Here is a 17,173-nt window from a genome sequence, read left to right on the forward strand (position 1 = left end):
CAGGTACTTCTGTCAGCAGTTGTAGCATCAGCTTCCAGAGTGTATTTGGATATCATCAGAATCTGGTCCTTGAGAGCGCTGACAGACTGAGAGCAAGGAAGCCACATCTCTGATGCCATCCAGCCCTGCATGTTCATCTGTTGGGCATGGGAGCACAAATTGCTATAAAATTGCCACAAGTATGGTTGATACCTTTTTTTAGTAGAAACCTTATCTGTATCTTAGCGCCTAGGGGAAAATGCTTGCCCTGGAGTATCTTGCTTTGGACTCCTGCATTTAAGGAAACATTCTGCGTTGAACAGTAACACAGTGAAAGAGCTTGACATTTAATTTCTTCAGATAAGGCCCCCGATGGAGAAGGCTGTTGCTGTGTAGATCAGAAATGACCCTGAGAGGTTTGGTTTCTTTCATTAAGAGAATTTCCTAGTTGCGCGGTGCAGTAGGTTGTTACACCTTTTCTTCTGTGTATGTCTAATATGAACACTGTGCTTGGAAGAAGTAGACTTACTATAGTTCAATCAAAGGGAGCCGTGTTAGTTCTTTGCCTGTCAGTGATGTATGGTTTTGATTTGGTCTTCAGGCTGCCAGCAAGATGAGGTGACGATGCTCTGACTTCATTAACAAAGGCTATGTTCTTGGAGACGGGAGCTGGGCTTTGCTGAGGAGCCCCTGCACGTGGAGATATGGGGATCTTTGGGGGCTTGAAGTGTGTCCTTCTAATGTGGTTCTCTGTGAGCTTATTTGCTTCTGTGATTTTTTCAGTTTTCATAGTTCCTTCAAGATAGACTACATCTCTGAGAAGGGGATAAAAAGTTGAATGGTTTGATCTAAAATTGAAACATTTTGTAGAGCCTAATTAAACAAACTCATGATTATTATGTAAAACCCTGTCCCAGGCCTTCAAACAACTTCTTAAATACCAGCTTTGCTTGAGAGCCGTGCCTAATCACCCCTTGAAAGAAGCAGGGAGCAACGGGTGTTGAAAGGCAACGGCTTGAGCTTGGCGGGGGAACCCAGCGACCACAAGTGTTGAAATTTGCACGGAACACGAGGAGGGCTTTGATCAAAACACAGCCCAAATTTCCACAGCTTGGGACTCGACCAAGAGCGCTAAGCTAGCAACAGTGAAAGAAGGTTTTGGAGAGACTTCAGAGGTTACAACGGCAGTGTCGCAGTCTGTAATCTCAATAGAAAACTGGCTCGATGTAATTAACAACATAGCAATGTAATCCATGTCAGGACAATCCCTTCCCTCTCCTCCTGAGAACCTCTGGGCTCTTTGGGTCCTTTAGTTTCTTCCAAACTGGGTCATACGTTGAACGCAGAAGAAGAAGCGGTTGAGATGTGGCCAGGGGAATGTAGAAAAGATTTTGGCCTGAGCTTTCCGGATGGAATATCTTGACCCTACTCCTCATTTTCTCTGTGAAGGACGGTGTGGAAATAGGGCTGCAGAACTTAAAGGAAAATAAATGTCATTTTAAGCGTCCTGCACTTTTTTGAGGCAGGCTTGGGACGCTGGACAAAATTTGTTACAATTTGGCGAGAGCTGAAAAAGCAAGTAATAAAGTATTTTGTAGCTGCAGCAGTGGTTGATTTGGTTAATTGGTAGAAGTGGGTATGTAAATATGATGATCCAGTCTTGATTATAATTTGTTGGGCTCTTTAATTAAGGTAGCGTGGCTTTTTGAGGAGTAATGACACTGATCCCTGTTAGGTAGCGTGGCTTTTTGAGGAGTAATGACACTGACCCCTGTTAGGTAATCTGCAGCAAGATTTCTGAACTGTCAGCAATTCTTTCTGGACTCTCAGGCCCTTTGTTCTGCTGTTACCTTCATAGTTAATATTAATTCATATAATATTTAAGTAGACTGTAAGTAGGATTAGCAGCAGATGAACATTAGAAGAATGAGGGGTGGCTAAAGAAATATCAATTTATTCCTGAGGCTGAGCCAGGGCATGTGCAGGTGGGGAAGCGGCTGGGATTGGGCCACCCCATGGGAGAGATGCCTGCTGTACTGAAGCTGAGGTTGAAGGTAGGAGAAGGAGGACAGCCATCGGCTGAGCAGCTTCTAGACGTGACTGCAGCAGTTGGCTGCAAATTGAGGCAGTTCTTCTGGATTGCCTTGAGCAGAGCTTTGGGTGGATTTTCTCCTGGTGGCTCTGTGCAGCTGCGTGACTATGAAATGCCTTTGCATCCTCAGCTGAGAAATATTTGTGTGCCAGTGAACTCTGGTGACTTAGATGTGAGTGAGTGGGTGTGCGGGGTAGTGACTTCAGCACCAAATGCTTTGCTTGAGTAGGTGGTGGGGTGGTTCCCCCCCCTCAATGTTTTAATTGTTTTGAGGGTGTAAAAAGTCATGCTTGTAATTTGCCTTCAAATTTCTGAAACAGATACTTGGGTTTTTAGACTCTAAAATGTTCATGTTTAGTGTTTAACAGACAGACTTGGGTATAGCAGTCATGCTGTGCCCACTGATTCAAGGGAAGCATATACTGTGCAATCAGTAAATTATCCACGTGAGCTTTCTATGCAGCTGCAGAGAGGAACATTTAATTAATACTGAAGCAATTATCTTGACAAGTAAGTCAAACTCAGAACAATAACATTTTCCCAGTTACTGTGTGGTAGCCAGATGGTAATGCAGACTGTTATTAAGGGCTTGGCTTGCCACTCTTGAGGTTACTGGCAGGTAATCAGTATATTTTTCCCATTTGGAGGTTTGGATTTCAGTGTTCTGGGAATTAGGCCCACAGGGATGTCCAGTAGATGTTTCAGTGTGAATGGAAGACTTTTTTTTATTCTTGCTAAGAAATATTTCTTGCTGTTGCCAAATACCAGGATACAAATAGAAATATATGTGCTATGGGGTCTGTTTGGCAACAGATGGAAAGCTAAACCAGGCAGGAAGCATTCCAGAGCTTAATGTAGACTCTCACGATTTGGTAAGACACGCTGTGTTGGTAACCTCATTGCTGTCTTCCAGTATTGCTGCTGCTTTTGGTCACCTCCCCCCATGCACAAGCCTACCAGGCTGATAGTTGTTGACAGTGGTGATCTATGCTGGGTTCAATAGGTAGGTCTGGTGTGCTGAGGCTCCGTGCTGTCCAAAACCAGAAGTAATGAGTTGCAAATGGTGAATGAGGTCTTGTCCTGCCAACATCCCTCATCCTGTGCCTACGTTGCAGCTCACATACTAAGGTTTTTTTTTTTTTTTTTCCTGCTCTGGAGCATTGACTGTTGGTGAGGCGTTGCTCACGTGGACCTAATGAAAAGTTGCTGTGTGGGTCTGCGGCGTCGCATCCGTGAAGGCAGAAGCTGCTGGTGGAGCAAATCCACAGGGGCTGTTGTAAATGGGAAAGCTGAAGGAAGCTACTCCAGCAGCAACCAGAGGTAGTGTGGGGCTTGTGGATATAGAGTGCAGTGGAAAGAGTGAGATTTAGTCAGCTGTAGTTATCAGCAAGAGCTGGATGCAAAATCTGATGGATGAAGAAGCAGTGAAAGAACTGAATCTGGTCCCTAGCATGGCCAGGAAGGTCCAAACAACTGAGATCCAAACTTCAGTACCTGTTAATGGGAGAAGGACAGGAGAGGGGCTGTGGGGCAGAGGCTGTGCTACTGGTTGTGCGGGGCTTTTGTTCAAAGCTTGGTGTAACTAAGATGCACTTCTTCCATGTCAAACTTTTTGGCTGTTTGCCTCAATAGGCTGAACTATTGTTCCTGTGTAGTGGAAGAAAGAAATGCAGACTGGCCCCTAATGCATAGAGCACTGTGTATCCACAGGGACTGTGGTTTCTTCTCCAAAGACCGTGTTGCACAGGGGGACGAGGAGCAGGAGGGAGCTGCCGTGTGCTCAGATGGGTGATGACTGCCAGCGTCCCATGGCAGCTTAGCGGTGGCACCAGTCCATCCCCTGTGTCCTGCCCGTGCTCGGTGCCCTTTCAGCAGACATCACTCCGTTTCCTGACTTCCCTGCTTGATGGATGTGACACCACAAGGAAAATGTGGTTCTTTTTCTTTCCCATCTGCTCTATTACATCTCCATCCATCACTCGAGTTAACGCTGCAGCCCTGGGGTCTGTGTTTGACTCGGCTGCATGCAGAACCCCTCAGCAACAACCAGAACACGGTGAGAGCTGGAGGTGCTGTGAACCCCTTTCTGATCTACCTGTGAGCTCCACAGTGTACTTCTCCAGAGACAGATTCCTGATGGAGGTAGGCCTGCCAGTGTGTCTGTCCTGGATGGTGGATCTGGTTTAAATAAAAGCAGTGGAAAATGCTCAATGTTCAGTTTAGCTTGCGAAATGAGAGCAAAGTGTGGTAGATTTTAATGCAGGACTTCAACAACAGTCAAAATTGAGGTATTAAGGAGGTGCCCTTTGATATTTTGAAGTATTTTTCCATTTGTTGGAATAACCCCAAAGTTTTAGAAGGGGGATGTGTGGAGATTTGGAATAATCTATTTTTTACCATGCGCAAATTAGTGCTGACTGTAGGATAGAAATGCTTGATTGAAGCACTGCAAGGCCTGCTGTTGGGAGCAGCCCTTCCAAAGCAGCCTTTTGAGGGAAGGGAAAGAGCTTCTGTTGGGAGCATTCAACCTCCAGCATATGTATCTTGGCCAGACTTGGAGATCGGGATCCTGTTTGCTGAGTGTATGGATTAAATCACAGTCACGGCTTAGGAAAGCTTTGTTAATCCATTAAAAGCTGCATGTGGGTAAAATGCCCGATTTATTTCTCCTGCTGACCCATGGCTACCTTAAAGGAATGTGTATTTCTGAACATAGACAGTGTTGAGAAGTGTTTAAATGGAAGCACCGAGAATTGTTTTTACCAGCAAATCTTAGTAATTGCTTTGTCCACATCTGATGTGCTCTCCATTTTCCCAGTGATAAAACTGGGCAGATGAAGAGGTTTGGGTTTGTAGCTGAGTCTTAGAGCATCTCCGTCTTTGGTCCACAGCTTTGAGGTAAATCAGTTGATAAAAAAATTAAAAGCAATGCCCTCTCTAAGGATGTGTATGCATCTCTAGGGAGTCAGTGAGTTTTTATTTAAGCCCTTAAAGTGTAAACTGATAGCTTGGGGGTCCTCAGCTAAGGTTGCATAGGATTTTTTAATGGCTTGGTATCTTCAGAGGACCTCTTGTGGTCTATCAGACAATTCTCAGTGCTCAGATACAATTCTTCCTCGCTGCAAGTGGTCTGGACATCTCCTTCTCTGAAACTCCTGTTTTTTTCAATCATTAACTCTAATTTTTAACACCTGAGATCCTATTAATCCTTGGCAGGATAAGGTAGTGTGTGAGGCCACCTTCTAGACAAATTCCCTAACTGTAGAAGAAGTGACTGTCTGACATGTTCCAGTAGGTGAGTTTAGGAATCTGAAATTGCATGGTCACTTCATGTGTTTGTTATGACTGAGCGGGTTGGTCACAATGCCAGATCCTGTCTTGTTTATTATCAAACATTTTTCTCCCCTTGCGTTCCATGTACGTACTCTAGGATGGCTGGACAACTACCAAATGAGACCTGTTCTAGTATCTGCAGACTGTAATCTTTGTGGAAGTCTTAGAAGGTTCAGGGACTAAATGATAGGAAATCAGACGAAATCATCACAAGTTATTTTTTGGTTGGGTTGCAAAAATGGCATCTGGCAGAGCAGCCTCTGGTATAGCTTGTGGAAGAAGCGGAGGCAGCTCCATTGGCTTTGGGTCAGTTATTTTGTTCTGCATTTGATGTATGTTTTGCAGTTAGCTTTTTTGTCTTCCTTCCCTCTCTCCCCTTTAATTTGTGCTTTAAATCAAAGCTCCCAATGGCTGTGGTTGTAGGGTTTGGGGAAGTAAGTAAAATAAACCTAGATATGCAACATAAAGGACCCTTTTGTGTTGCCTGCAAGAGCTGGGCTGAGTGGTTGCAAGTCATCCATCTATTCTTGGTTGATTCTCTTCAGAGAAAACCTGTGCCTTGAAATTCCCCAGACAAAAATGAGTGAAATGTGTGATTATAGCCTCTTGACTTCCACAGCACGCTGTGAGCGTAGGGTACCGTAAGTGAAATGCTTTTTACGCAGTTGTTTTCTCTAGCGGTAATCAGGATGTTTGCTTGTTAGAAGGGTCAGAGCAATCATCGCACTCGCATTTCACCCCTGCTCTGCTTCCTTGATTTCACATACCTGTAAGTATGTACTTGGAGATGAAGGGCAACCTTATTTTTGGCTACTAGGTTTGTGAAGCAACAGGCAGTTTTACCTCCTTGTCTGACTGTTGCTTCATCAATGCCATTTTCTATTCATATGTGTTTAAAAAGATGTCAAATACCACCATAATGACCTAAAATGAACACAGGGTTTGGAATAAAAGAAGAATGTTTGCTGTCTGGGGTGTTAATATTGGGTGTTTATTATGTGAATAGGTTGTGTTAGGACTGGGTACCGTTAATGCTACGGATACTAATGTGAGCACGACATTTTATGTGATGGACAGAAGATCACTTAGTCACTCCATTTGCCACTTCCCATGACTAGTGCACTGCCACTAATATTTGCAGTAGTTACATGTTAATTAATACAGCAGTGAGGGATGTCTATGATGCGCAGATGTCAGATGACACTTATCTACTATTGCTACCACTAGTGAGGAAAAAGGAATAATAACCTGTCTACAAAGTGAGCTTCCTTTAAGGAAGGACCATCAGGTCCATAAAGGACCTGGGAACAAAAGCAGTTAGGAGCTGAAGGCAGCAATGCTTGAAGAGGAAAGAAGTAATGTGTTACCGTAGAAATCAGTGTAAGGTGGGAATGAGCGGGCTCTGTGCTGGATGCCATCTTCTGTGGACCAGTTTGGAGCTGGATCCTTCAGCATCCCACATCACTGCACCTTGGATGCGAGTTTTATGTTGGCAAAGCCAGAGCTGGCCGAGTGGAAGCTGCAGAGCAGCAGCAAATGGCGCTTGGGGTGACCTAAGGAAAGTAATTAAGAATTGCTATTTCAAACCAAACCAAACCAAAAAAATAGGTGGAGAGGTGCTAGACTTGTGATACTCCAAATATCTGAAGGTAAAAATAGCTGTATTGAAATTATGTAGTGTTTGATCCACAATTTCCTTGCAGTTGGCTGCATCGGGCAATAGATCAGAAGAGAAACTTTTAAGGGAAGTTGTGTGTTTTTCCTTGTTCTGGGGCATTTAGCTATACCTTTGACTTCCACACATTTTTCTGTTTTTCTTTGACAAGAACAATTTACTCAAAAGCTGCCCTGACTTTGCTAACTTGCTGTATACAACTGGCATTATTTCACTAAAGGCACTGATCACTTGAAGCTCGATGTATTTAATGTCCCTGTATCTAACCGTGTCCCTGTGTGCTGTGATCACTCAACTTCAGTGTTAATTTTGAGTAAATGGATAGGAGATTGGAGACTGTAATAACCTGTACTGACATTATACCTTCTCTGTATGTGGAGGGAGGTACCAAGGTGTTTTATGTTACCCAGAAATCTGAGAACTTGTGTCTTGGCCACTAAAGACCTGTTGATGCTTATTAGTTTAATTTGTGTCTTCCTAAATTACCATCTGAATATTTGCTTTCTGGCTGGCAGAATTTGTGGTGTAGTGAGGGTAGGACACAAGTGGGGGCAAGAAACAGCCTGGGGAAGTGCAAAACTTCAAAATTGTAGAAGGTGAAGGTTGCTCACATCAGGCTCAGAATGATTTTCTACATCTGGTGTAAAAGATGGCAATCATGTCACCTGTAGAAATACTGTCTTAGGTTGCCAGGCCTTAGAGGTGCCTCTCTGAGATCCTGAAAATCAGGCTAAAATGAAAACTCATTCATTTGTTCTTGAATAGGTTTCCAGGTCCTGAAGACCTGCGGTGGCTCAGATGTCCCTGGTGCTAGGTTGGGCCCCTTTTGCTGTGGGTCATAGCGAAGGACCTGCTTCGTTTCAGTGTAATCACTTTGTCTTCAGCCCTTGGGGCTTGGTGCCGGTTGCCAGGGTAAGGTTTTGTACTTCAGTAGGTTTCTTGTAAAGATTAAAGAACACCTTGCAGAGAGGTAAGCTTACTCCAGAGTCCTGTGCTTAATATATGCTTTTTAATGCTGTTACTTAAAGGTTTTATTTATTGGCTGTGAGGTTGAAGCTACTGATATCGGTGTAGCCCGGTGAGCGGGGAATGAGGATAATTACCAGGAAACTATTATGTGGCCTTCAGCAAAACTGCTCTCCCTTCTTGGCCGGTTGTGCTGCAGATCTCGGAAGGAGACCTCATTCCTCACGGTGGCTGAAAGAGAGAAATTGCAGAGTAAGCATTTTCCTGTACGGAGGGCTGAGCGCTGGTGTGTGCCGAAGGGGTTGGTGTGCGGTAGCTGCCTTAACTGGACATGACTCAGAGGCCCTTCTGGACCTCTAATCTGTTGGGTTTTTTCTTGTAGTAAACCATGATAAATAATTACGTGCTTTGTTCAGCACATGGTACGGCGCACACTTATTGCTTCCATAAGACAACTGCAAAATACTTAACCAAAAAAGTGATGTTCGACGGCGTGGGGCTTTTGCAACTTTAGAAACATATAATTTCCACACCCTTGTGTGTCTGCAGTGTCTCTCAGCTTGCCGACTTTGTATGGTTTGCACGATTTGTCCTGCCTTGCTCGTCTGCTCTGGTTCCTCCAATGCCTTTTTGGGTGTGAGGATGCCTTCAGCCTCCTCTTGCTGCTACCTTGGTGGTAGCGATGTTTCCTCCGTCAGGCTTTGGAAATAGCTTGGGTTGTCCTCTGGGTGGTGAGGAGACCTGGAGGTGGTAGCAAGCAGAGGAGATGTGGCAATTTTTTTCAAGGCACTAAATAATATATTGGAATAAGTCACTGATACTTGATGTATCCAGTATCTTGGAAGAGCACCAAGAATTAAAAAAACCTGGTCTGACTATAGGGACTGTTTCAGATGAATATCTGAGTTCTTTTAGGGGGTAAAGTTCTTGATTTATTAATTGCATGTCATTAATATCTGCAGTTGCAAATCAAAAGTCTAGTTTGGAAGGTGCTTCTTGTGACTTATGACTCTTCTTTTATTTGGAATTTTGTAAGCTTTTTTTTTTATACCCTGTTAGCATATGGTCATCTTTTCTCTCTCTTCCATTTTACTGTGTTTAGAAGAATTTTTCTGTTTTATTTGCTGCTGGGAAGATTTCGTGATATGCAGTCTGAGAGCTGCTGGTCTGAGTGCAACATTCAGCACTTTAGCTCTCTCTTAAGGCGCCCTTAAAAAAAAACCAACCCAAACCCCAACAACCCCAACACTCAAAAAAGCTTCATCTGAAATACGTTCCTGCACTGTTGTGATGAGAAATTATGGTCTACTTGATTTGTAGACATCTGTTTTACTCTCACAAACAATATTAGACTGAGTTAGGAATTCTTGATTTTGTCTAACAGGTTTTCTTCTTCCCCTTCTCCTTTTTTAATTTTAGGTGATAACTTTCGAGTTTTCTGCCACTTATTACTAAAAATGGTGGTAGAAAAACAATCCCCTTACTATCTTAGGAGGAGGAGTAATATAAGAGAACGTAGAAATAAAATTGAATAAAAACTTTGAAGGCCATCCAGGACACAAGGGTTAGTTTCTTTGAAGATGTGGAAAATTACAGTTCATTTGGAAACCTCAGGAAAAACCAATTGGAAAGTACTGTTTATCAGAAGTGCTGACCAAATGTGAACTTCAGGTCAGGTTGCTGAATGCTGGGTGGCAGCTCCCGAAAATCATGCAGTGGATTGATAGTAGAATTAAGTCAGAGGCTTCGCTTTAACCTAGTTTTGGTGGGGGCTTTGTTTGTATCATGCAGATATGTGGGAATGTGCATGTGGTTGGTGAAGTGTGAAGTATGTTCTCAACACACGCCTGTGAAAAATTTTCCAGACTTAACTTGAAGCAGGGGTGCATGATTTGGGGATGTCTTATAAATTGGAGCCACGGGAAGAAGGAAAGTGAACAGGGAAAATAAAAATTAATTTCTTATTCACCCAGTCTGCACTCTTCCTACCAGATCTTGAGCAATCTGAAAACTGTGAGCACTTTTTCAAAGGTTATTGATTGTAGGTCCAATTATATTTTTAAGGTTATTCTTTTCTTTAATGATGGATACAGACTTGTCCAATTCCCATAGTCTCATTGATCTGGAAACTCTTGAGGCTGAATAAGATCTTTACACGTGTTTCCTTCTGTTGAGTTTAGGGGTGGTGGTGTTTGTTACTGTATAAAACAGAAGAGCTGTGTAATAGTATGGGATTGCTTAGTTCACATTCAGCTCGTTTTCCCCTTATTAAATGGTTTGTTGTGATGGCTAATTTGCTGCTTATTTTATTGTAATGAAGAAAGAACCAGCAAAATCTTCTTCCTGCAGAGCAGTAGTCTTCCTGTTATACATGAGGTGGATATTAAGCCCTTCTGGTCATGTATGGCTCTTAAATGTCTTGCTTCTGATGCAACAGATTCATCAGTGAATCTGTTTTCAGCCAGGCATGGTTATCCTGACAGCTTTGAAGAACACGGCAGATAAGTTGATATAAGCTGCTAAAGGACACGGTGGGCTGATTTTACAGATATACTAAGGAAGGGGTCGAAGTTAGAGGTACAAAGAGAAATGCTACTGAGGGTCCTTTGGAGACACCTCTGGGTACATATGGTGTCTGGGTAGGATGGAGTAAAAAAAAAAAAAAAAAAAAAAAATCTTTGCTGTGAAATGAATTCCAGTGGACTGTAGGATGTCCTAAAGGAATGAGCTTTCTTATGGCCAAAATCCATATGGGAACAGAAGGACCTATTTTTTTATCTGACAAATTAGAGTAGAGTAGAACACCTCTGCTTGGACTATTATCTTCTAAATAAATTTTTTAATTAAACTTTTGACCTGTCCTCCCTAGTTGCTGCACCTTGCAGGGCGTAGAATAGTACAGTTCAGGCAAAAATTGCATGCAAGCCATGTCACGAGCGTTACTGAACATACTCGTGGCAAGTGTTAATTTTATTTCACCTGCAAAGCATCTCTCCGTGCAACCCAATGTTTGCCTTTGTTAAGCATCAGAGTTTTACACAGAGGTTGTCCTAATACTGCTAGAGTTATTCCTGGTTTTGTTGTACAAAGATGCAACAATTTGAACCTTCATCAGGATTAGGGCTAGGAAACAGGATTTATGATACAAGGCTTGAGGAACTTAGTATCTTTAATTTATTAAAGAAGAGGATTGCGACCTCTACTTCTCTGGATGTCTGTTAGGAAACACTGATAGTAGCTACTGTTTTAATGTAACCAGCCAAAGGTTTGATAAGATGTAATGGTGAAGGTCAAATACGGGGTAAAGGTATGGGAGTGGAGGTAATGAGCTACTGGAACAATCCATCAAGATTTGTGGTGGACATTGCATCATCCCTGGAAAACCTTTAAAATCAGAATGGCTTGTTTTTTCTAGAAGCTTTGTGTTCCAGTTCAACCACAACTACTGACCTTGAAGTAGGTATTAATTAGTGGATGACTCCTCGTCTGTGTTCTTCAAGATGTCAGACTACCTGACTACTGTGATCTCTTAAAACTTCATGCCTATAGGAATAAAGGATTCATACTTCATGTTTTTCTTCTCGTTGCAAAGACCAAGTTAAAAAGAAAAAAAAGGAGAGTTTAAAGAAAAAATGAGTTGAGCACAGCTCCAGCAGGCAAGGATTTTGGTGTTCTGATTTTGACTCTGATAATGCTCAATGTGTGGCCTTGGGCAAGTTATTAATCCACGTGTGCCTCAGTTTGCCAATTTGTCCGATCCGGATAACTTCACTCACCTAATAGGATGACATGTTTTTAACATGCTGTTAATGTAAATGTGGAATAATTACAAGCTTTTTATGGCTATTTTGTTTATGTCAAAGGAGAATATTTGTATTTAGAGTAGATGCCCATTTTCCAGACCTACTTCATTTAACTCCTGGGAGATGTTTTGACTCTTCAAAAGAGGATTTTTCTTGACTTGGGGCCACTGCTGTGGTACTCTGTCCCGCCAAGTTCAATGTTCTTCTGGATAGAATAAAATGTGTTTATGGATTTTGATGAAACTTTAAAATTCTTGGATTGTTAAACTTGCTGTGTTACGGGAAAATGAATCGAGTTCTGACTCACGGAGGAGGACTGACCTTGGGGGAGAGGGCAGCATTGTATACACCACGGTTTGGCTTACTAGGAAAGTATTTCTTTGGTTGTCTCTGGCATATATTTATTCTTGTTGAATTATTACCATTGCCTGGTATTAAATGGTGCCATTAGCGATGAGACATGGTCTTGGTGCCCCTCTCTGAATTTTCACTCTTTGTTACTATATATATATATATATGTACATTTTTTCCCCCCAAACCAACCATTTCCAGGCTTAAGGGTTGTCTATTTGTTCTCAGTCCAGACTGAGGTGTTTTGGCAGCTTAAAGGACAACAGGTTTTCTATAGAATAAGTTCATTTTAAGCAAGAAGATTGCCATTTACATTTAAATGTTCACAAAATCTCAAAGGTCAACAGACCAAACCCAGACAGTGCACAGTGGGTGTTAGTCGTCTCCAGATATATTTACTAAAGGTGGCAAAACAACTCAAGGTACGATGCTGTTGATTTTCTTATCCCATAGGCTTTGAAAATCTGTCATTCCTGCAACGCTAGTTGAATGTTTTTAAGTGTTAACCTAACACAGCTCTTAAGAGAAATCCCTTCCATACTCCTTCTCCATTTGGGTCCGTGTGCCGTGTTCATCCCATTCTGGTGGCCCATGCTTTGTGTAATTTGTAGATGGGTGCTAATGGATCTCCATCGTCCTCATAGAGCTGGGCAACCCATTTTGTCCCTTCTAACCCTTCAGCTGTCGTAGCTCTGCACCAGCTGCTTTCCTGGACGCTCGGGTCATGCTCTGCTCTCATCTCCCGTGATGGCAGATCCTTCAACTTTCGCCACTCTCTTGGGTCCCAGGCAGATACTTCACCTTTCTGTCCCCTCCTAACCTTTCGGTCTTTCCTGAATGTGTCCACTGACCAGTCTTTCCAGGTGGATTGGTCAATCCAGTTGTGGATATAATTTCCCTTAAAATTCTCTTGAAGTTTGTTGTCTTCAGTTGTGCAAATACCTTAATTTAGTGTCATTGGCAGGTTTCTGTGCTGTTTACTTCCACTCTTCACGAATTTTTGTTGCCTGTCTGCTCTGTGTCTTCTGTGCTTTGTTGTTGTTTCCTCTTTTTTTAATGTTTGTTCCCTTCATTTCCTAAAGGATTGCAGATACAATCAGTGGAAAATAATTGCCAAGATATTCTTCAGTCTTCTGCTCTCTCCAAATATTAAGGTACTTTGTACTTGACGTGTCTATTCACTTAATCTCTTTGATGATAACATGGACCTAATTTCTAGTCTACCTTTGGCTTTCTTTGAAATACTTGGATTGATTTTGTGGCACTAAACTGCAAACCCGGGTTCCCTGGCTGAGTACTTACAGTTCACTAACCTTCACTGCGGTGGAAGAAATCAGTCAATTTCTGCTTCTCAATGGAAAAACTCCAAATTTTCCACTCTGGTCATCTGCTGGGGAATGAAACCAGAGCAGTTTTTCACCCACCTTCTTGAATTTGGACACCAGAACTAAATTCAGTATATTAGGAGAAGTCATGACAATATTTCCATGCCTGTACATCTAAATTGTACTACCTACTGAACTAAAAATGACTTGCTATCCCACTTGCCATTTCATTGCATGGCAGTGCAAAGAGGACAAGTGTTTTGCATGTCTGTGATATGATGATCTCCCTTAGCAGTGCAGAATAAGATACTATTGAACACGTTTTTTCCAGTTCTGCACTTCCACAGGAAAAAAAACCCCAACCTTCTCCTTTTGCTAGAGGAACAATCCATTAGACTTATACTCTTAACGTACTTAGAAAAAGGAATCGCTGATAATCTTAACTCAACCAGCCATTGATTTCTTCATGTATCCTCTTGCTTCCTGTATCAGCTATCTACACATCCTAACACCAGATTTTTGTTTGTCAGCTTGAGCTTTTCTCTTTATTCTATTTGTCATGTTCCCTTTTTCTTTTTTTTATAGCCTCCTTAACTTCCGTCTGAGCCAGGTTGCCTTTTAACTAGCGTGGCTGCCTTTTTCAGTTGTGGGATTGTGGCTTTTGGAGCATCTAGTTAAAATGTTCTTAAACAATTTTCAATTAGTCTTCATATTTTTCTGATTACGTTCTTTTTCCCAACTGATTTGGCTCATAATTGTTTTCAGCTTGATGAAACTGGCCCTTTTTAAAAGAGTGTGTGTGTATATATATGTATACATATGTGTATATGTGTACTATTGGTAGTGCTGTTTTATTCCTAATTTAAATGAGGCTTGGGTGCATATAAAAGTGTGATCAAGTCATGGTGACTTGCATTTTAGCTATCAAAAAAATGGGATAAAACATGGCTGCTGGTTAAAAACTCTTTCCAAATGAGCACTAGCACAGGGGATACTGATTTAAGGGTTTATTGGCATTTAGCAAATGGTGCTTCTGTAGTTGAAGAGTCATCATCTCCAGCCTTTTGATGTCTGAACAACCTCAGTTCCTGCTGAAACTTCCATATGGTGTGTTATATCCCAAAGGTTAGTGCCGTGTTGGCTCAGGAGTGATCTAAAAAGATAAATGCTGCCTTTGTGCCGGCTTCGGAAGTGCTGTGGTCCACGTCAGAGCAGTGTTCATGAATTTCCAGGTGAGACAGGAGAAAACGGCGTTGCCTCATGTGTGCTCTGCAGAGCCGGTGGAGGAGGCACTGCCTGTAGTGGGAAGGTGGAAATTTCCTATGAGTGAACTGGAAAAGGGGAGGAAAGTCCAAGTTACTGTGGAAGATCAAGGCAACATAACTGCAGGCTGATCCAAGTCCAGTTAGGGTCTCTTGGAGATCTTTCCTGTTACCTTCACAGCAACAAGAAACCAAACGGGGCTGGGATAACATTTGTGGTGGAGTGAGCAGGAGAGGGTCTTGATGGTAGAGGTGAGGCAGGGAAACCACATGGGAGAACCAACATGCAACAGGAACCCGTGGGAGAAGGACCCGAGCCTCTCTTCCACCAGCACAGCCCCAGTGAGATGTCCTGCGCTGGGCCAGTGTCGCTCCCCAGAGCTCTGCACTCCAGATAAGTCTTTGGCTGGATGAAGCCTGTAGTGTTGGGGATGCATTTGGAGGCTCTGATGGGAGGGACCGTCCCAGATTACCCCCCAGCTGACCTTTTCCTTGAGCTGGATGGAAATGATCAGTGCCGTGAATGTAAATGATCAGCAGTTGGGCTCCATCTGCAGCTGGTTAATTACCCGTTCACACAATATGTTGTTAGGGGTCATCTGGTTCCAGTTTCACCATAAACAGAAGTAAATGTTGAGAACATACTTTTCTACATCCAGTTTCACTTGTTGTGGATACTTGAAATAGTTTGCAACCCACATCTTTTGGTTTTCGAGGAGGGCTTTTGGCCAGAGAGCCCTGCGACCATTTGAGAATTTTTTTTTTTTTCTTTAAAAAGTGCCCTGGAGGTTGCATTGTAGGGACTTTCCTTATGCAAAACATAAAAGTGCTGTTTTTTAAAATTATAACCATATTTTTCATTAAAATCAGTTGGAGTCCCAATAAACAATCGACTCCGAAAATTTTCCAAATGTTTGCTGCAGTGCTGTTTCTATTTTTAATTATTTTTTAAAAAAGTGTTTTTCTTAAAAACACAGCTTGGCTTATAATTTAAAGAAGTGATCTAGTAAATCAGAAAAAATGCTCATGTATATAGCTCTTTATTGCAATATAATTAAAACCTACTGTACATTTAAATGTAAGAATACTTCTGCAGCAGTGTCCGATGATTTCTGCCATTTGGCTTATCGTGGGAACTTCTTTTTTTTTTGTTACCAACTCTTCTCAAAGACTCTTCCAGTGTGTTTATACATTTGTTTTATATAAATTGAGAACTGTGTGCATATAGAGAGAGATGTTGAAAACCCTGCAAAGTAGCTGTGAGGCACAGAAATGCCTGGTTCCTAGGCACTAAGGCACAGTTTCCACCCTGCATCAATCTTTGGTATTGTCATTTTTAGACCTTATTCAGAGTTTTATTGTTTTCTTGTTATCTGGTACCAGATTTATTTGCTGTCATAAAAAAACCAAACACAACTAAAGAACAACAAACCCAAGTTTTGCATCAAAATTTGTCATATCTGCTTTATACAAAACAAGTAAATATGTCTTTGTAAAATATTTAGGGTTACAATTTTTTATTGCAAGCTGGAGGTTGAAGAGTATTTTAAGATATTCTGGCACTGCTTTTGTAAAATGCCAAGTGTCTGGTGGAAATATTCCTTTCTAGAAAGAACCAGGCGCTGGGAGAAAGCCATGGTGATGAGGAACCTCTCCCTGCTGCAGCCAAAAATGGGGCAAGAGGAAGAAATCTGGAGTTTACCCATCTTTGTTCTGCTTTAACCTTCTCCACCGGTCACTGCTGCATCTGTTCAGCTCAGGGTCTGAGCCAGGAAACCTGTTTCAGCTGATCTAATCGTTGGGGCAGGCAGGTTGGCTGGTTAGATGCCCAGGTTTTGTCAGATTCATGGGATGTAGAGGTTGAACAGGAGGACTTGCTTGGTGGGGGTCTGTCAAAGATAGCAGCTGAGCTTGTGGATTTGTTAATTTTTCTTATCTATGAACACCAAAAACCTTCGCAAAGCTGCTGGCTAATAGCAGTTGTGCTTCTGGGTGCAAAGCTTCTGTCACGTGCATGTTTCACAAGGTTCAAATCATTCTGTGCAACCAAGTAAGCAGTTGTTGTGCTTCTGGGTTTTGGCTTGGCAAAGTGGAGTGTGCCAAGCCCAAGGAATTCGTGGAGCTGGTGCCCAGCGTTGGAGTTTCATTGAGATCCTCACCGTAGAAAATTGCTCTCTTGCTTCTTGCCTCCAAAGGCAAGGAAGGAGGGGTAAGTGAATGTGCTGCAGTAGTTTCGTTGTTGCTCAAAGCCTGTTATGCTTCTAGTGAAATGATCTGAGCCATCAGTGCTGATGGGATAAATTCACATAATGATTTTGCCTTTCATCTGTCATTTCTGTTGCGGGACTTGTTTGAAAGTGATATAAAATGTCCATTTTTCATGGTCC

At 42.3% G+C, this 17,173-nt stretch overlaps 1 protein-coding gene across 5 annotated transcripts in view; it reads left to right on the plus strand.

Moving 5' to 3' along the window:
- EXOC6B (exocyst complex component 6B) overlaps positions 1-17,173 on the plus strand; it is a 308,866-nt gene that overhangs the window by 108,214 nt on the left and 183,479 nt on the right. For 3 of the 5 annotated variants that reach the window (XM_052780871.1, XM_052780867.1, XM_052780869.1), the window contains exon 7: positions 13,282-13,353. The exons of the other annotated variants lie outside the window; for them this stretch is intronic. In XM_052780871.1, coding sequence (XP_052636831.1) covers positions 13,282-13,353 — 72 coding nt within the window. The remainder of the gene's footprint in view (positions 1-13,281; positions 13,354-17,173) is intronic. 5 annotated transcript variants of the gene reach the window in all.

The sequence above is a fragment of the Harpia harpyja genome, chromosome 2, assembly GCF_026419915.1.
Source record: "Harpia harpyja isolate bHarHar1 chromosome 2, bHarHar1 primary haplotype, whole genome shotgun sequence".
Classification (NCBI taxonomy): domain Eukaryota; kingdom Metazoa; phylum Chordata; class Aves; order Accipitriformes; family Accipitridae; genus Harpia; species Harpia harpyja.